Source organism: Mustela erminea, chromosome 18 (assembly GCF_009829155.1).
Source record: "Mustela erminea isolate mMusErm1 chromosome 18, mMusErm1.Pri, whole genome shotgun sequence".
In the NCBI taxonomy this organism is placed as follows: Eukaryota; Metazoa; Chordata; class Mammalia; order Carnivora; family Mustelidae; genus Mustela; species Mustela erminea.
The window spans coordinates 7,578,934-7,599,153 of NC_045631.1; the positions used below are offsets into that span (position 1 = coordinate 7,578,934).

The 20,220-nt window shown below is 44.5% G+C and overlaps 1 protein-coding gene across 1 annotated transcript in view; it reads left to right on the top strand.

The window, feature by feature from the left end:
* LOC116577378 (protoheme IX farnesyltransferase, mitochondrial) overlaps positions 1 to 20,220 on the top strand; it is a 131,937-nt gene that overhangs the window by 27,581 nt on the left and 84,136 nt on the right. The window contains exon 4 of the mRNA XM_032320458.1: positions 4,574 to 4,698. Within this exon, the coding sequence (XP_032176349.1) occupies positions 4,574 to 4,698 (125 nt within the window). The remainder of the gene's footprint in view (positions 1 to 4,573; positions 4,699 to 20,220) is intronic.

Genomic DNA, 20,220 nt, shown 5'->3' on the forward strand with positions numbered 1-20,220 from the left:
TTCTTCTTAATTGTTTATAAAACACAGTATGAAATGTGGATGTGGATATTGAGAGATAACCAAAGTTATTTTGGGGACTCTGGAATTTACTAATTACATACTGAAAATGTTATTGTGCATTTTCTGTGCTCTTTTAACTACCATAGTTGTTTATAAATAGTCTACTTTGGGTTTAAGTTCAAGGCTTTAACATTGAGTCAAGCATTATTTTAGGGGCCCCGGGTGGCTCGGTCAGTGACGCGTCTGACCCATGATTTCAGCTCAAGTCAGGATCTCAGGGTCGTGAGGTTGAGCCCTGCATCCGGCTCCGTGCTTAGCTGGGAATCTGCTTGAGATGCTCTCTCTTCCTCTGCCTTGCCCTTCCCTGCTGCACTCTCTCTCTCTCAAATAAATAAGTGTAAAAAAAAAAAAGAATTATTTCAACTGATTGGCTCCATGGGTGGAAACAATTTACTTAGTTCATTTTTAGAGGGAAAGCCCTGCTTTCTCTTTTCCTTCTGGTTCTCCCAGGGATACCATCAACCTGTCTTCCTGGTGGTTCAGTTGAGAAGTAGCCTGGGTGTTAACAGACTTTTCTTCCAGTCCTGGCTTGTCAGCACACACGGAGGAGTTGCCTAACCTCTCTGGAGAGCTCTTGAGTTGTGCAGAAAGCAAGATGACTCATTCTGGGACACCGGCCTGTCAACAAGGCTTGGTGACTGGTGATGGCTTGTATCTATAAAGAATGAAAAAGCCTCTTCCCAGAGGTGAGCTGTCTGAGTATTCTAAAAGGAGGTTTTTTTGCTCTGAAACGGGTGCTTTCCTTAGGAATCATGACGTAGACGCAGGGATGGCTCAGTGGGCCGTGAAGTGAGGGGCCGTTCTTTCCTCATCACACACAGGTGAAATGTCCTCTTCCTTGCACCTGCGACGGCTGTGTGCGAGCCTGGGGTCCCTTGGTATTTTCTTCTGGGTGTAAGGCTCCATGTGGCTGTTCACTAGTCTGGACTTGGGTGAAATTACTGTGCTTCCGCTCGTGGTACTTGAGCTAGAGCAGTGCACACTTTCTGGCCCAGGCCGGCCTCTTTTCTCCTGTTTGCCTTCAGCTCCTAATCTTCCGCTTGTCTTTCTGGAACCTTTTATCCAAACCCACTCGTTCCTGTACTTTCCCTGCTGCCTGCTTTACATGGTGCCTCTGTCCTCTGTGCTGGAGGGAGATCGCCCAGGAGATGTGGATGTACACCACATTTGGGGACAGCGTCGTTAAAGGAGGGACCTATTGGCCAAAGGATACGTTCAGGTGACCATCTACACACGTGTACCCAAGTCACCTTTGCACGTTGTCATTGAGCCCCATCCAAAAAATACAGAAATGCCAAGAAACCTGTGCCCTGTCTAGGCCTTAGGGGCTTGCCCATATGGTAAAACAACAGAGAGTTTCTGTGTGCTGCTGCTGAGACTAGAAAGAAGGGCATGCCAACCAAGTCCTGACCATTGGGTGGAGCTGTCAGTTTCCCGACCATTTCTTGTTAATGTCGGTGGTGGCCTCTGGTTCCTCCACTGCACCTCTTCCTCCTGGTTGGTGTCTCATGATGTTCTTTGTGTCTGACACTGTTTCCTTTTCCCCCATCTGTGAGGTTGTGATGTTTTTAAAAAAGATTTTCGTTATTTATTAGAGAGAGAGAGCACACAAGGTGGGGGGAGGGCAGAAGGAAAGAAACTCAAGCAGACTTCCCAGTGAGCACCGAGCTGGATGCGGGCTCAGTCTCACCACCCTGAGATCAGAGCCTGAGCAGAAATCAAGAGTCGGACACTGAACGAACTGAGCCAGCCAGCCATCCTGACGTTCTGACATTTTTATACACTTATTAACACCACACTTCGTTGATTGATCTCATCTGTTCCGTCGGGCCCAGTCATGGTCTCTCGGCGAGTGACTCGAGAGCTTTGCTCTCGAGAGAGAGAGAGCCTTGCTCTCTCTCTTCATCTTCTGTCTGATTGCTGTACATTTTTACATGGATATCCTGTGGTTCTTCAAAAGCAGCACATTTTCCTAAGACCGGCCAGCTCCGTCACCTTTCCCTGGACGGACTTCTTTCTGTTAATGTCACACTTCTTCTCCAGGTCACCTGGGGTGCAGCACTTTACCTTTCCTCCTTTTTGGTGGTTATTTCATTTTGTCTTTCTCCTGCTTGCAGTTACCAAGTTCTAATAAGTGACCTGATCAGAATATCCCTTATATCTATTTGAGTCCCCTTTTGCTACCTGTAGTCCAAGGGAGTTAACGGTAAAGCCTTTCCAGTTGTTTCTCCAGTGTCCACTGCTTCTAGGCTGACCTTCCAGGGATAGGGCACATCCTTGCCTTGGGCTGGCAGTGACTCTCCTGCCAACCAGACGACATGCAAACTACCCAGCTCGAGGCTCTGCCGTCTGGCAGCCACCCCTCTTCCTCCCCCACTCCTTTCTTTGGACCTGGCATAACAGTAGCCCTGAAAATCTAGTGGTGAACCGCGCAGTCTGCTCCTGCCCAAAGGAGTATCTGGGGAGGGCCTCCCTAAGAATTCATATTTGAGGGGCACCTGGGTGGCTCAGTCGGTTAAGCGTCCGACTCTTGATTTCGGCTCAGGTCCTGATCTCAGGGGTGTGAGATCAAGCCCCACTTCAGGCTTGGTGCTGAGCATGGAGCCTGCTTGGGTTTCTCCTTCTCCCTCTGCCTCTCCCTGTCCGCACCCTTGTCTCCCTCCCCTATGCCCGTCCCCCCACCCCCCACTCATGTGCGCGCCCGCTCGCTCTCTCTCTCTCTCTGAAAAGAAAAAGAGAAGTCCTGTTTGAGATAAGATCTGAAGGCTATGGAAGGGGACAGGAATCCGCAGGCAAGAAAGCCTGGCCTGCTTATAGACCAGAAGGCCCTCCCGATGGAGAACAGTGCATAGACTAGAGAGAGGTTCAAGACATATCCACGCAGCAGAAAAAAAAGTTTGCCTTTTAGTCCAGGTGTAATGTCAAGGACTTTTGAAGCTGAGTGATATGATAGGCTTATATTTTTTAAATATAACTTGGTGAATGCCTGGGTGGTTCAGTCTGCTAAGTGTCTGCTTTTGGCTCAGGTCATAGTGGGATCAAGCCCGGTGTCAGGCTCCCTGTTCAGCAGGGAGTCTGCTTCTCCCTCTGCCTCTGCCTGCCACTCTCTCTGCTTGTCTTTTCTCTCTCTCTCTCTCTCTGACAAATAAATAAACGAAATCTAAAAAATAAAATATCATTTGGGAGAGAGCGGCAAGGTGGAAGCAAGGAGACCACTTAGGGGACAAGCTCTTGCCATTGTCCAGACAATATAATAGCTTGGACTAGATGACATGTTTCTCAGCCTTAGCCCTATTGATATTTGGGGCCAGAAAATTCTTTGTTGTGGGGGTCTGTCCTGTGTGCCAGAGGATGTCAGAGTCATCCCCGGCCAGTGTCTGCCCACCTCCAGTATGACAACCAAGTATGTCTCCAGACATTACCAAAGGTCCCTAGGGGCAGAACACCACCTGGGCTGTGAGTCAGTGGGCCTGATGGTGGCAGTAGAGGTGGGTTTGAAACTGACAGTATTCACAGTCGACAAAAGGTCGAGCAGGGCAAAAGACGAGGGACTCAGTAGTGCTTCCTATGTGTTTGGTCTGAAATCCTGGCTGATGGCGTCAGATTACTTTAGACTCCTGACACTGGTCTCTCTTGCCCCCGTGCCTGTTCTTGGAACTGTCCAACCACCCTTGATGTCCAACCATCCTACCATTCTCCTCCTTTTCTTACCTCCCCTCCTGCAGGTCCAGCTTCAGTGCCATCTTCTTGAAGTTTTCTCCAATCAGCCCACCACTGGTGATCTTTTCCCAGTGAATTTCTGCAGCACTGTATCGTACCGCCCCTAGACACTTTCTGGGCCTGTCAGCTTCTGTAAACCCCCCGGGAAAGAAGGACCAGGCCCTCAGGGAGGGAGCAGCATTGACGGATGCCTGAATTACATGGCTTTGCTTCTGTCCCTCTGTTCCCACTGGTGGCTGTAGGATTATCATCTCCTTCTGTTCATCATCTAACTGTAATCTGGACCCCAGAACCACTTCTTTTACAGGTGAGCCTCTGCTCAGATGGTCTGGAATTGTCACAGAATTGGGACACTTACTATATGCTGCCCTGTATTAGAATTACTGATGTATGACTGTCATTTCCCCGTCAAACAAAGTGCCTGCGAGCAGGAAAGAGCCGTTACATACCTTTATCCCATAAACTGCCTGATGCCCAGCACAGTACTGATGACAAATTTGTATTCAGTAAATGTTTGTTGAATGAATAAGTGAATGATTGGATCTGGAACATTGTTTTTTTGTTTTGTTTTGTTTTGTTTTTTTGTATAATGGCGCTAAAGGAAAATTAGCATTTTTCTATCATGAACACATGTACTTTTGATAATCAGAAAAAAAAAATTTTAATTGTTTTTAATGAGAGAGGATTAGCCCATAGTCTGTGTCACTACTGAAATGGATTGGCTTGGTTTTTGGCATTTATGGTCTGGAGCGGGCTCCGGTGATAAGATGTCTGCTCTGTTTCTGTCTTGCAGCTCTGGTCGTCAGCACCACTTCAGCCGGATTTGCACTGGCCCCAGGACCTTTTGACTGGTCCTGCTTCCTGCTTACTTCTCTGGGCACAGGCCTTGCATCCTGTGCCGCCAACTCCATCAATCAGGTCAGTGGGTCACTTTTCAGCTCGATTGTGATATTATTGCTTTTTCCTGGATGGTAATATTATTACATTTTTTTAAAAAAAGTCTTCCCCAGACCCCATATGTAAATGGAGAGGTTCCAGGAACTTGGGACACTGCATCTCCTGGAGAGGTCTCTGGGGGACAGAGCTGATCTGTCTCATCTCCTGAGGTGAATGTTTTTGGGGGGGAGAGCAGTCGTGTATTTGCTTCAACTGACAGGAGTCCCTGGGTTAGAAGCGTTTCAGAGCCGCCTGACTTTCTGTTCTCATCCGTTTCTGGCACATTCCCCTGAGCTTATCATTTTCTGTGTTCTTCTTTCTTTGGTTTGATTTGTTACACTTGTTTACATACATAGAAGTGTACTTCTTTTTTTAAGGTTGATTTATTTCTTTTGGGGTAGGGGGTGGGCAGAGGGAGAGAGAGAATCCCAAGCAGACTTCCTGCTGAACGTGGAGCCCTATACAGGGTTTGATCGAACGACTCTGAGATCATGACCTGAGCTGAAACCAAGAGTCAGACGCTCAGTCGACTGTGCCACCCAGGTGCCCCAACAATGTATTTTAAACAAGCATATCCAGCTTTTAAAAAATCAGTAATTGAATATTCAGTAAACGTGGTGTATGTAATCACAGAATATATTAAAAAATTAATGAGCGTATTATTTTTTTTTAAAGATTTTATTTATTTATTTGACAGGCAGAGATTACAAGTAGGCAGAGAGGCAGGCAGATAGAGAGAGAGGTGGAAGCAGGCTCCCCGCTGAGCAGAGAGCCGGATGTGGGACTTGATCCCAGGACCCCGAGATCATGACCTGAGCCGACGCAGAGGCTTTAACCCACTGAGCCACCCAGGCACCCCGAGCATATTATTTTTAATGCATCCTTTTGTCCCCCTTTTATTTTACACATCGAAATAGTTTTCTATAAATTAGTTCTTCCCCACCCCCCACTAAACCTGGTCACTGTGATGTGTGCCCCCACGTATTTTTTGTCATTGGATACCAGAGAGAAGAAGTCTTGGCTAAAACTTAGGGAAAGTCTTTTCCATCACCAGAACACCCAGGAGGAGTTGGCCCAGTTTTAAAACAGGAATTCAGCTTACGAGCAGGAAAACAGCGTGGCTGAGCGGATGATATCATTTGGTATTCTGTAAAATGTGAGAATTTTAATTTGATGATTCCTCGGACCATTATGCTTTCACAGTGTGTCATCAGCTGTTCGGGAAGGGATCAGTCTATTTCAAATAAGGTTTATTTTTTTGTTACTGTTTTTGTTACTATTTTTAATGTCCAGACAGTCTTACAGGGAGATCCAACCCATCCTGCCATACTCCAAACGTACCGTCCCAGCTCGTAAACCACGGTGTGGTTCTTCCAAGCTGTTCTTCCTTCTGCTCCCCTCCCTTGTTGCTTGGCCAAGAGAAGAATCCTGGCTTCACAGTGAACATGTTTTTAATGAAATTTTGAATAGAAAGCAATACAAGCAAAGTGGATTTGTGTTGCTATTTCGGGTCTATTTTTCAAAAATTTTTAAAATTATTACTTTTATTTAGTTATAAATTTAGGTCATAAGAGTAAGCCAAAAACACATTTTAGCTTTCAGGTCCCTTTTTTCCGTTGAAGAGCTGTACTTATCCTTGAGATATTAACTGCTGTCTCCTGCTTAAATTAAATAGATTTAAACACAAATTTAAAGTGAAATTACAGACATTTTAAAAAACAGCAGCAACTAACTAATAAGCACCAAATGGTTCAGAAATCCCCAAACAGTAAACAAAAAATAATACAGAGTTGCCTTGAGTTTGAGCTGCCATCCCCCTCCCATCCCCCACCCTTTAAAAAAAAAAAAAGGTAGTTCAAGATTTTATCGCGGGAAAAAAGTCTGTCACTAGCAAGAAAGTATCTACAGAGAAAAACATGGAATGAATTACATTTAGGCAGAAATTTCCAGAAGCTGAACATAAGCTAAGGTGTTAGAAATTTTAAAAAGTTTAGGGACATCTGGGCAGCTCAGTGTGTTAAGCCTCTGCCTTCGATTCAGTTCATGGTCTCAGGGTCCTGGGATCGAGTCCCGCATCGGGCTCTCTGCTCAGTGGGGAGCCTGCTTCCCCCACCCCCCGGCCAGCTTCTCTGCCTACTTGTGATCTCCTATTGTCAAATAAATAAATAAAATCTTTTAAAAAAATAAATAAAGTTAAAATGAGTTTGGCTGCTTTATCATCAGTAGGAAGTGTATTTGCTGCCTTAGCGTGACTTAGGGTGTGTCCATCTCAAACTGCTGAGAAGAGCCAGACTATGGGATGAGATTCTTTCTGGAACCGACACATCACATTGTCTGCCTCTTCTGTTAGCATTTCCTTCTTAGGCTGGCTCCCTAGCCCCGTCTTGCGCTCACGCAGCTCTCCTGTTCTTTCTTCCTCTGGAACACTTCTACGTCCTCCTCCTCGGTCGCTGGTCCTCCCCAGGCATCTTCAGTGCTGTGCGTCACATGGGCCCTTAACTTCTTCACCTTCTCGGATTCCTCATACCGCCTTCTTCCACTCGCCCTGAGCTCCAGTTCCCTTTGGAAACATCACAATACTTAAACATCTTAATGATCACCGTCATTGTGGAATCCCACTGTTATTATGCTATCAGTAACCTTCCCAAATTACAGTATTTTCTCAATTTTGTTGGAAGGATTTTAGCTCTAGTATTATGAAGCAGTTACATAAAATTAAAGGAAGGCAAGAACATTTTCATTAGGGCCTTTAATTAGTGTAAGCAAAACAAAGAGCACTGGACAACAAACCTTTAACTGGGTTTTGAATAGCAGTTAGATAAAGAAATAGTCATTGGTGAAGGCAAGAGCTTCCCATTTTTTTTAGGGAGCTGACATCCAACTTAAAAAATGCCTATATGTGGTTGATAGGGATAAAAGTTTTTCATCTTCTGATTTCTGTGGAAAAAAAAAATTTCTTTCTGTCTGCATTTATAAAAGGATTCGAATAACATTTCTTGTTTTTTTAAATACTTCTTTTAGCTCTTCTTAGCTCTGAGTGCTGCTCCTTTGGACCCTACTTCTGTGATCTCTCTATGAAAGTAGGAAAAATAAAGCTCTGGAAAACAATTCCTACATTTGTTTTAGGGGGAGAAAATGAGCTTCAGCTTCTGATTTATGAAATAATGACTAGTGTAGTATATAAATATGTGTGTATATATATGTATATATATATTCTGTATATGGAAACCACTAACATTAAAAAGTAAGAAGGAATTACATTCATGTTTTGTAATATATACACATGCCTCATTTGAAACCATAAGGAGGCCTGAAAGCAGGTGTGCCTTCAAAGGATGAAATCTATCCATAAAATGTAGCCACTGAAAGATAAAATGTGATAGATGGCTTTGACTGATCGAATCCAAGAAACAAGCGACTCACAGTGAAAAACTGAGTAAATTCAAGTGGAATGAATTTTAAAAATTGAAAAAGATAAGACTTGTCAGAAAATTTTCAGCGTAATTGAGTATCGGACATAGTAGATATTGTTATAATAAACTGTATTTGCGATTATTTTACTTATGTTACATGGAGATGATTTTTCTGTTTTAGAGGTTAGGAGTGTATGTCAATAAATACATTTCTGCAGGATCCATTTCATTGGTGACCTGCTGTTCCTCCTGATGGACGCGCCCCCACTCTCTCAATCTGTCACAACTTCGGGCTTCCGAAACCTCCACACTGACCTCTGAGTGTTTTCAGAGGATGAGGTAGTAAAAGAGACATGGATGAGGTGAGGGCTGGCACCCAAAACATATATGGGACTGATTTCACTTGGAATGGAGGGTCTTAAGAAAGTAACAAATTGTTGACATTCGTACAGTGTTTTAGAGCTTACAAAGCATATTTACAGAAATTATTATTTAAACGTTACTACCCTGTGAGGCAGGTGGCATTACTGACATTTCTATTTGCAAAACATTCTGTTTTGCCTTTGAATTATTTTATTGTTCTTTTTAAAAATTTATTTGTTAATATTTATTTTTTAATAATAAGTATTAACAAATTAATATAAACATAAATTATTAACACACAGAGGGAGAGGGAGAAGCAGACTGCCTCCTGAGCTGGGGGCCCAACGCGGGGCTCGATCCCAGGACCCTGACTCATTATTGGAGCCGAAGGCAGCCTCGTAACGCACTAAGACACCCAGACGCCCCTGAATTATTCTTCTTAAAAGCAACATTTAAAGAAATGTGTTTGCAAATAATGTTTCCATTGCAGGTTAGTGATAAAATATAAATAAGCAAAAATAGCAATAACATTCTTTATTTTATGTTTCCCTTGTACCAGGCACTTCTCTGCATTTCAGAGTTACAGCAGAGGGCAAGCTCATACCTCTGGCTTTGTGGTGCTTATATCCCCCTGCCCAGATAGACTCACTCGTTAACATTTTCATTTATATTATAGTAGGCTTTTTTTTTTTTTTTTAGCACAAACAATCTCTACATATATATTAATTTCTCACAGGAATGATTTATGTGTATAATACATGTAGCTTCTATATGTCTTCTCCTTTAAATAATGTATCATAAACATTTTCCAATGTCAATATTCGCTGTAACATGATCGTATATAGGTATATAGTGATTTGTTTAATCAGTCTCTCCTTATTTGATGTTTTAGGGATTTCTACATTTTTGCCCACATAAATAATGCTGAGCCAAAATTTTCATAGCTCAATATTTGAATGTGTCCTTAACTAAAATCTTGTGTTAAAAGATATGTGGCTTTTAAAATAAAAAGTTAAGGGATACATGGATGGCTCAGTCAGTTAAGCGTTCTATTCTTGATTGGCAGCTCCGGTCGTGATCTCAGGGTTGTGAGATTGAGCCCCACGTTGGGCTCTGCACTCAGCATTGGGAGTCTGCTTGAGAGTCTCACTCACCCTCCTTCTGTCCCCACTCTCTCTCTCTCTCTGAAGAGATCTTTTTAAAAAAAAAAAAGTTAAAAAGTTAAAATCAAACAAGATATGTGTTGCAAGTGTGGAGAAATTCCTTCCTGGAAGATCTTCTCTTTGTGCATGTGCTTGGTTTTAAATCACTGTATGCTTCCAGATGGCACGTGTGAAGGGCTTACCGCTGACCCTGCAAGTTAGGAGGTCTGGGCCAGGTTTGTAGGGAACCTTAGGTGCATCTTTTTAGTTCAAGTTGTTCTGATGACTTAGGAGGTAGAGTTGTTGGGGGGGGAGCGGTGCTTTTAATGTCTATCGGCCATTTATGTTCCCCGGTACTCTCTGATGTGTGCAGATCGGATTATTAACTCTTTGTCAGGTAGGGTCTGGATATGTTCTGCAGTTTTCATTTGAAGTGCAGATGTTTCCTATGTTTGTGCCGGCAGAGCTTTTCATTTTTAACATAGGGATTCTCAACCTTGGCACTCTTGCCAGCGTGGGTTGGCCAGCTTTGTTGTGAGGGGCTGTCCCGTGCCTCGGGGACTGTCGCCTGGCATCCCTGGTTTTTACCCACTGGCTGGTATGAGCAGCACACCCCTGAGTTGTGACAAGTGAACATGTCTTCAGACGTTGCCAAATGTTCCCTGAGGACCAATGTTGCCCCTGATTGAGAACCACTGATTTCTCCTTTTGATTTCACTCTTAGATCTTTACCCAAGATCCTGGCTCCAATTTCTGCCTCAGACATTCTTTGGCTCACATTTCTGTGTGTGTAACTACCCACTGATAGCTGGGGCGACCATATGTCCTTGTTTATGCTTGTGTTCCTGGCATAATTATTAATGATGCCCCCCTTTCCCCTCCACTGTCCGAGTTTGGACAAGAAATTCTAGGGGCTCTGTTCATAGCCCACCTGTGCCTTCAATCTTTTACTCGAAACGAGAGGTGGTAAAAGCAACTTTGTTCTCAAAGGTCTGGCCTGGGGTTCTGCCTTTTGTCCTCCCCTGTGTGCGGACTGGACAAGTGGGGGTATCCTCGCTGCAGGCCAGGCCTCCAGGCCCACCTCTCCTTCAGCATTTCCCTAGTCACAGGCAGGATCCACTGCTGGGCGGAACTGTGGAGCTGCATGAGCACACAGAAAAGGGAGCTTAAAGATTCTTCTCCTGCACTGTTTCTCTGTTTGCAAGTCGTTCAAGAATGTTGGCGATTTCCTTTGGGTCTGATCTTTCAATTCTACAGTACCCCTGGCAGGTACTGCTTGCATGGTTATCCCTGGTGGCCAGGCAGCTGGTTCCCTAGGTGGGCAGCCCGGACACTGGCAGTGTCCTCCCCACGTGGAGTCAGAGTTCGTGTCCTTAGAGCCCCAGCCTGTTGCTCACGGTTCCATCTCTGGGAAAGCTCCGTGTGTCTTCCTCCATGTGATGGCACTTTGAAGCTCTCGCTCTCTAACCACGGTTAATAGGCACCGTGACCTCACTGTGTAATTCTTCATCTATATCTCTTCCCTGGAGAACTCTCAACGTTGAGAACTCGCAACGTTGATTGCGACTTATTTATGCTGTATACCCAGCACTTCGTCCCCACAAGCATACAGCAGGCCAGTCGGGTGAAATTCCCAAGGGAGGCATGTTGGGAATAAAGCAATATGGATGGGGAAGCAGGGGAAGGTAGCAAGATGTTCATCATAACCACAATCGCAGCTAACACTTAATTTGCACTTGCCATATGCCAAGTAACATTCTAAGCATTTTACATTAGCTCACCTCCTTAAGTCTGGGTTCATAGGATTCCCACCCCCTCCACCAACGGCTTTTTCGTAAGATCAAATAAACGTTGAATGAATTCATACCCTAGACTTAGCTGTAAGAACCACTGATGTTCTCAGGGACTTTATTTTGGAGAAAATTACAAGAAAGGCACAAAACCTAAGTAGACTTTCAGATCTGTGAGATAGGTTATAATTAGAAAGTAAAGTTGATAAGGGTATGTTATCTGTAGGATCTAGTGTCTCTGGGAATGTTGAAGAGTTTTTATGAAAGGAAATGAAAGAGATCAAGAGGTGTGAATGAAGCAAGGTCAGGAAGAGACGTGTCTCTTTGTTTGATACTGACAGTAGTTGAGAGACTTTTCATGGCTGAAATAAGGTAAAAAGGAAGGGCTTTGGATAAAAAGCTCTGAATTATAGGGTGGGTAGGGCCACAGAAAATTCACAGCCTTTTAAACTCTGAAAGGAAAAACAGATAAAGATTTTTCTGTTTTCCCACTGAATGTGAGATTAATATCTAATGCATCTTTCTCATTCTCCCTTTCTGTGATGTCTCTTTTGTTTGGACTGTGCAGTCTGCCTTGAGCGATAGGAATTGACTTTCATCTTCCCCGTTGAACAAACGTGGTTATTTAAACTCCGTGGCGTGTTCTAGAGACTAAGACCAATGTTAGCAAACACTGGTGATGTGATTCAGAGAACATCCTATGTTAAGAAAAATCAGTATGAGAAATACACTTTTCCTTCGAATGTTATGATTTGTTTGGCTTTGATGTTTTCACCAATGGACAACTCGCATTCGTTCGGTGGTCTCTGAAGTCTGTGCCTTGTGGCTTACTCAGATGCTTCAAATTAGCTACTGCACTAGATCAGATCTGTCTAGAGTCTTTGAATAACACGTGGCAAAGAGTCTCCCATGAAATATGTTTTTCATATAAAGCAAATGATCAGCATTACTGAACAATGTCCAAAAGAAAACGCATTTTAAATGTGGAGTCTCTTTTCATGAATTTATATAACCCCAAATAGTTCCTGAATTGCATTTGATTCCCCTTTCTGGAATGATCCATCTAAGTAGAGTGAGTCTGGCTGGCGCTGGTGTCCAGATCCAAAATAACTCTAGGTGCAGTTTTGCCAGCAGACGCAGAGAGAACGATGATGTGAACATGTGTTTGTAGATAGTATTTTGTCATTTACACGCCACATTAGCGGGCCGTTATCTAATTCATTTTATTTATTTTGCTTCTTATGGCATCTCTGTGAGGTGGCATTTATTCCGGCGTCGCAGAGGAATAAAGTGAAGCTTCGGATCACGTGTCTGAAAATGGTCACATTGGGAGCAGAACCCGCGGACCGTGGTGGACTTCCAGGTTCACCGCGTTCTCCCAGTTGAAATGTCCTGGTCTGGGCACCACTTCAGAACTGGGTTATTCCCCTTCATTCTACCAGGCTGACTGCCGACATCCTTGCTACCAAGTGCTAAAGGGGAACGTGTCATAGTGGCCTGGTAGTACAGTCATCCGTCATCCGAGTGAAGGCGTTAGAGCACTTGGCCTTCGGAAAGCTAAGTGCTCAATTAACGTTCTCAATACTATTAATGTGAACACGTGGTCTGTGTCTAGCCCATATCCCCCACGCTGTCTGAATCTGATTATCCATCAGCAGTCTGCCGTGAGGGTCTCAAAGGCAGAGAATGGGAGGGGAAGATGTATTTCCCCAATGGACTGAGAGACTTGGGTTCTACTGCAAACTGTATTATGTGTGTGCGTGCATGAATATACACACACAGTTCTTTTGAGTGTGTATTTACCTGTATTTGAATTCTTCACATTTGAAAGTGTGGCTCCCATTTCACAGGTGCTGTGGAATGGTATACTCAGTTCTGGTAAATCAAAGAAGTGCTTGCTGATAGAAATGGTTCACGAATCAGCGATGTTTAACTGAGACATAATGGAAATAATACCAATTGGGATTTTCGGAGTTATGATTCTTGGCTTGTGTCTCTGGGTAGCATGTCGTGATTAGACCTGGTTTGGGGGACTCGGAGATTTGCCCCCTTCCTGGATGTCTCCATGTTGTTCCAACACGAAACCAAGCTGAGTTTCTTCCCACGTGACCTCTCTTTTCTTTTTTGTTTTCTTTCTTCCTTCCTTTCTTTCTCTCTTTCTTTCTTAAATATTTATTTGTCAGAGAAAGAGCATGAGCACGAGTGGCAGGCAGAGGCAGAGAGAGAGGGAGAAGCAGACTCCCTACCAAGCAGGGAGCCCTATGAGGGACTTGATCTCAGAACCCTGGGATCACAACCCAAACTGAAAGCAGACCCCCAACCGACTGAGTCACCCAGGCGTCTCTCCCTTCCTTCCTTTTTTTCTTTCTTTCTCTCTTTTTCTTTCTCTTTCTTTCTTTCTCCTTTCTTTCTTTCGTCTGTCTGTCTTCAGACTGTTTTGCCTTTCCCAATAGTCTGTTCATCTGAATCCCAATAGCCTCTCTGTTTCCTGCTGCAAACTGCAGACTGCCCCCAACCCCATTCCCTAGATTAGGGGGCTCCCCGCTGACTGAGGGCTGCTGACATGAATTCAAAGCCGACTGTGTGGCCTGTCCCCTGGAGACTTGTACGTTACCTTATCTCATACGCACTCCCCTTGCCTTCGTGACAAACTGCTTTTAAGGTTTAATACCTGACAAATATTGATGCCTTGATATTTGTAGTGTAGAGTTGGAGACCTTTGATGGTTCTGAATTCCCTGCTCAGTTCCCGGACACTTGAAAGGAGCAGGAATAGGACTCGGGGTTTCTGGGACGGACAGTGAAGCAGATTCTTTTCCCCATGCTCTTTAACCCAGACCAGCTTTGGGGAATTCTTTGTGTTGCTATTTCCAGCCCCAAACTGCTTCAGGTGAGCAATTAGACCTTGAAAAGTTGTGTGTAATTGGTTAAGTAAGTCCTAAAAATTCACATTTTCATGACCACCCAGTTCTGTCTTACTGATTTTCTAAGAAGTTTTAGAAAATATTGTTTGGCAAGAAGGGGAAATTACTTACCTGTGTGATTAATCTTAAGGAAAATTTCGCTGTGTCATTTCCTTTAGATCCTATGCCAGATTTCTCCCGGAAGCAATGATCACGGAGGGAACAAAGAAATTCTAAAGGATCTGAATGATGGAATGTAGAGATAGGATGAAACAAAAGGGAAAATTTGGTAGTTAATAAGATTTATGTATACTTGTAATCTAGAGTGTCCTTATGCCTTAAAATTTACAGTGCAGCCTTAAAATATTAAGATAATGTACAGGTTTAGCTTTTATTCCAACTGAGGTTCCTTTTGGACTAGAAGACATTTACCTGCTAGCTTGTAAGAAAGAAAACTAACACTGAAATAAAAATCTGGTAATGTATCTGAGTAACGCCATCCTGGTATTGCTTTTGGCACATGTACGGTCGATGGTCTAGAATGTGCTGTTGTCCACACTGCTGTCGTGAGACAGACCAAGTGACGAGGGTTAACCAGTGTTGTGTGTCATTTTCGCGGGCGGCTTGCCGAAGCTCCATGCATAAGGGTCCATCCCCCGAAGTTACCGTTGTCCTCTCTTAACTAAAGCTAATTGGGATTAAACCATAAAGATACCTATAGGCCAGATTCTCAGTCCTTGTAAGAACACTCGGGGATTTGAAAATCGGGGTATTAGTGAAGGACAGAAGATGCCGAGCCTGGATTCCCGCCACGATTTTCACTTTCTCTTGAGTGAAGGACCAAGTGAGTGGCAGAAGAGGTTATTTAAAGAAGCGCGCAGTTAACCTTGGACAGTTAGGCAGCCCCCTGATTCAAGGTCTGATGTGTTTTTTTGCAAGAAGGGCAAAGGTCGATAAGTCTTTCAGCAGGTAGATACTCAGCTGTTGCAAATATCTCTAGGGTAAGTAAAGTGAAGTTATACTAAAAAAAAAAAAGTCCTTTTTCATAAGTACTTGTTGAACATTCAGGCTTGAAGACGTGGCCTTTGAAAGACAGGAAAATGTGACTGGACGAGTTCTCACTTGTACAGAATTTTGTTTATTCTGCGTAGCTCAGGTTGAAATCACTGAGGCAGGGGAAGCTGTTGAAATCGTTTACCTGCCTGTTGGAAAGAAAGTTCAATACTCCTGGGACCAGAAAACAAGAAGTCATTAAAGTGGCAGAAAGTGCTGATGCTATATGGTGGTCTTTTCCTGAAAGTTATTTGCAGAAAGACCCTCACGCATTTATTGATGACTTTTGCTAGTGATGGAAAGAGCTGTCCTTGCCCTGATGCAGCTCCCAGCTAGTAGAGCAAGACGGACATACAGGTAAGTACAATAAAACTATTAAATATGTTGGTACTGCAGTAGAAACAGGCAGTTCAACGTCCAGAGGAGGGCATAGGGGATGCTCGTTTCTACCTGTGGAGGTCAGGAAGGCTTCACAGAGAAGGCACTGGAGTCTCAGAAGGAAGGTTAGGTGGGTGTTTATCAGGTAGGTATATGTGAGAGGAGAACTTTCCAGGCAGAGAAAACATCAATGAGGAAAGACCCAGCGGATGTGAGATTGTATGAGTAAGAGACCATTTGGGCACCTGCATACTTTACAGTGTAACAGAAACATAAAGCCCACAGTGCTGGTGATACTACCAGAGATTTGGCTAAGGAAGTTAGGGGGCAGGTCATAAAGGGCCTAGCGTGCCTTGCTAAGCATGCAGACTTACCCTGTAGGTATTGGGCAGCCATTGGTAGGCGTTAATAAGGACATAACACAACCCATGGCTTTCTGTTACTCTAAGGATAGAGAAGACCGTCCTAATGTTGACCACACACTCTGAGTGGCCTGTTTCTTCCCCAGCCTCTCCTCCTTCCACTGCCCACAGTGTAGATCACAGAGTCCGCCTGGATCTCTGCTAAAATGTCATCCAAACAACAAGCATTTCCTGAGCACCTGGTATGTGCCAGGCACTGTGCTGGGCACGCAGATATGTCGCTTCCCTTGTGTTTTTTTTTTTTTTACATAGAACAGCAAGAGTTGGGCAATGGGGGCGCCTGGGTGGCTCAGTCGGTTAAGCGTCTGCCTTCCGCTCAGGTCATGATCCTGGGGTCCAGGGATCAAGCCCACATCGGGCTCCGTGCTCAGCCAGGAATCTGCTGATCCCTCTCCCTCTGCCTCCTGCTCCCCTCTCTCTCTCTCTCTCTATTGAATGAATAAATACAATTTTAAAATACTTTAAAAAAAAAAAGAGTTGCACAATAAATACATTAAGAAGAACGTATAAGGCAGGTACAGGACTATGTAGAAAGTAAAAACAGATCCTGTTTTCAACTGCAACCATTGATCTCAGCTGTCCGTAGTGCCTTGCATGTGAAGCTGCTCAATAAATATTTGAACTGGGCGGGGGGGGGGTGGTTAAAACAGTACAACCGTATCAGGGTCCTCACAGACTTCCTGATCCCCTGACCACGCAGCTTCCTTTTGTCGTGCTTTGTACAGTTTCAGGTGGACATCCAGGTGATCCTTTGTAAGCTCAGCCAGCACAGGGAGCTGCTCGGACGGAGTCCAGTAAGGACTGGCAGTCAAGGACAGCCTCAAGGCAGGGTCTGTGTCTGCCCCTTATTCGTCCTATGACTTTGGACGGTTGACTTAATCTGGCCTGACAGATGAGGTTGGTGACAAAATGAAATGATAACATTGAGTTCCTCTTTAGAGAAGGGTCTGGTCCTCAGTAAGCACGCAGTTAATGTTAATTATTATTCCTATATATTAATAAACATTTGTCGAATGAAGAATGACGGTAGGGGATTGGCTCTGTTTCCAAGTCGGTTTAGGCATTGTGTAAACAAGCCGGAGGAGAGCCCGCTTCAGATGACAAAGTGGGTAAGACCCTGAGAGCCTGAGGCGCACCATCAGGACAGATGCAGTATTGAAAGGGGCCACTTGTTGATCGGGTGTCCGTCCCAGTGAGGAGAGGACAGGCGGAGGCGATGTCGGACATGGGTGAAGTGCATCCCATGAGGCAGGGAGTCGGGAGAAGGAGTGAGTCTTGGCAAGGAAATAATCATTTAGCTTGGATTTGAGGGCTGGGCTCCAGGTTTGCTGTGCTTTCTCCCAGTGTACGTAGGCGGAGAGGAGTCGAGCCCTTTGTGGATCCCAGCAGATTTTGCAGGGGATGGAGACAACAAGCATGCAGAGGGCTGCCCCCAGAAAGCTGCTGGTTGGCAGACAGAGGAGGGTGAACCAGTGGGGGCAGGGGAAGCGGTGCAGAGTGAAGGGTAGTCGAGAGGACGGGACCCCTGGGGCCGCAGTGGTGTTTTCTGTGATGGGAAAATAGAGATACTGAAGTGGAATGAAGGTTGTGGCACAGGAGTGCGGATGGGTGAGCTTAGAATAGAACCCGCGTCCTTACCTGTGGGTGCTTCAGCCTCAGCCTCTGCTTGTTTCCCTCTGGCACCCTGCTCTCCCCGCACCAGCGGGGCCTGCTTCCTTGCCAGCCCCCAGCCCCTCGAGAACTCTCCCACCGCACCATCTTGGCAGTCCCTGTGCCCTCTGCCTGCTCCTTCCCTTCTCCTCTCCCGTCCCTCTCTTCTGGCATATTCTTTCTGGTTGTTGTCTATTTCCTAGAATGTCAGCACCTCGAGAGCAGAGACCTGGGTTTATCCATTGTTGGTCCCCTAGAATGTTGTGCCTAGAAAATGGTCTGAAGCACAGTAGGAGCCCAGCGTATGAAGGATCGAATCCGAGTCATGACTGTTGCCCGTTGTTTGGTGGGAGAAATAGGCATCAGTCAAAAAAAATCACACAGATGCATGTCCAGTTATAACTGTGGTGATATGGTGTGCACTGTGGCACCCAGAGGGGACACCTGACCTTTCCAGTCGGGAGGAAGGGTCCGGTTTGATGCTGGCTGGAAGACCAGCCTGGAGACCCGTGCATGGCCCTCACTGCTCACTTTTGTTCCTGTCTACAGTTTTCTGCGTGGGGAGGGAGTTCCCTGGGCACGGATCTAGGATCTAGCCGGGCCTCTCTCCTCTCTCTCTCCTCCCCTTAGGCTACAGAGTTTCTAGGACTGTAATAGCGTTTGCAGGAAGCATCTTGCTGGAAAGTGATTATAGGGAAGCCTTAGAAACAAGTTTTTTTGTTTTGTTTTTTTTTCCCCTAAAGCCATTCCCTGGTCACAAGGAACTCCTTTCAGTCACCCACAGTGACTTTTTCCATTTTCAGAGACACATGCTCTCGGCTCTCTTCCTCACCTGTTTTAGGGCTGCGTGGTGGTCTTGAATTGGAGCACAGACACAGCGAGGGAGCTGCTGCGTTGGTCCAGATCAGTGCAGGCCCAGTGTTGCTGGAACCTTCGCTTCCCCAGTACAAGCTGGACGCTTGGATTCTCGTGTGAAATTTCCTGAGTTTTAAGTGTTAAATGTTGTCTCAATAATGACAAAATTTGCCTAGAGCACACCCCCCATGCCTCCCCCAAACATACACACTCCAGCCATTGAAATAGGATATATAATTTATATAGTATCGTCTACCCAAATTTTTTAAAAAAGAAGATCTACCTTCTGAGAACAGAATTTTTAATGATTACATAACGAAAACGTGGTTTTCTCTCCTCATTTTCACCACGCTGAGAAAAGCAAGGCGCAGAATATCTCAGTAGCTTCCTTAGAATGAAGCTGTGGGTGCTGAATTGTACTTTGAGATTTAAGCTGCTGGCTTTCTTGGCCATGTGTGGCTTCTCGAGCGGTACCATGAAGGAGCTCATTATTTTTAAATTAAAAAGGGGGGAGGGGGGGCGGGTGGTACAGCTTTAGCGTCCAAAAGGTAAAGGCGAGGAAGGTCAAATAAAAATTGCTTCAAGAAACACCTGGAAATCTCAAATTGTGTTTACAATGATTTCTCCACCGATGGCGGGCGTTATGTTTCCGAAAGTACCATTAATTGTAATAGAGTAACACACGTCCCTTTGTGAAATTTAAGTCCACTGCGTATCAGTACCTTCAAAGACAATAAAAATCCCAGCCTGCATTTATCTATTCCCCTGTGAGGAGTTACCACAATGTATATTGTATCATTCCATGTGAAATTCTTTGGCTCAATCGTCTCTCATTTATTTGCAGTTGTCTGAGGTCAGCTTTCCATCGCGCAGTTGTCAAACAGCTGTCAAATTAAAAGACCAGATCCTAAAGTTCATTTACATTTCATGCCATTCCATATCCGTACATTTCTCGGCTGAAGTATTTGAATAGTCGTCCACATTTCTTTATCATCCTGCCCCTCATTGCCCTATTTCTTTCCCTGCAAATGCCTATACGCACATGAAGTGCAATAACCCTAAGTATTTTTACCATTTTCCAAGCATTGTTTTAAAAAATCCACGTGAACTTTAACAACAACAACAACAACAAAGTCAACTTGAATTAGACAGCCAATTAATTTCACTGCTCTTTTTCGCAAGAAGAGAAAATCCAATCAATTTGAACATGTCACCCTTATTTTCGTTGTCATGCTGCTTTTCACCCTTACTTTTATCATTCCCGTCAAGGTGGAATCTAAATCGTAATTGACCGCAGAATTCTTAATTTGCTTTCTAAGTGTCGGCATAGGGTGGTGTAATAGTAACGAATTCAGCATTCATTTTTAATAATTTGTTGATCAAGGAAATACTCCCGGATATGCCACTGATGTTTTAACAGAAAGTGTCCCAAGCTGCCAGCAGGTGACATTGACGTGTGCTGCTCTAGAAACGAGGAGCGAAAAGACAAACTGAGGCATCTTAAAATCTTGACGAGCGTATTTGAGCAACAGTAGA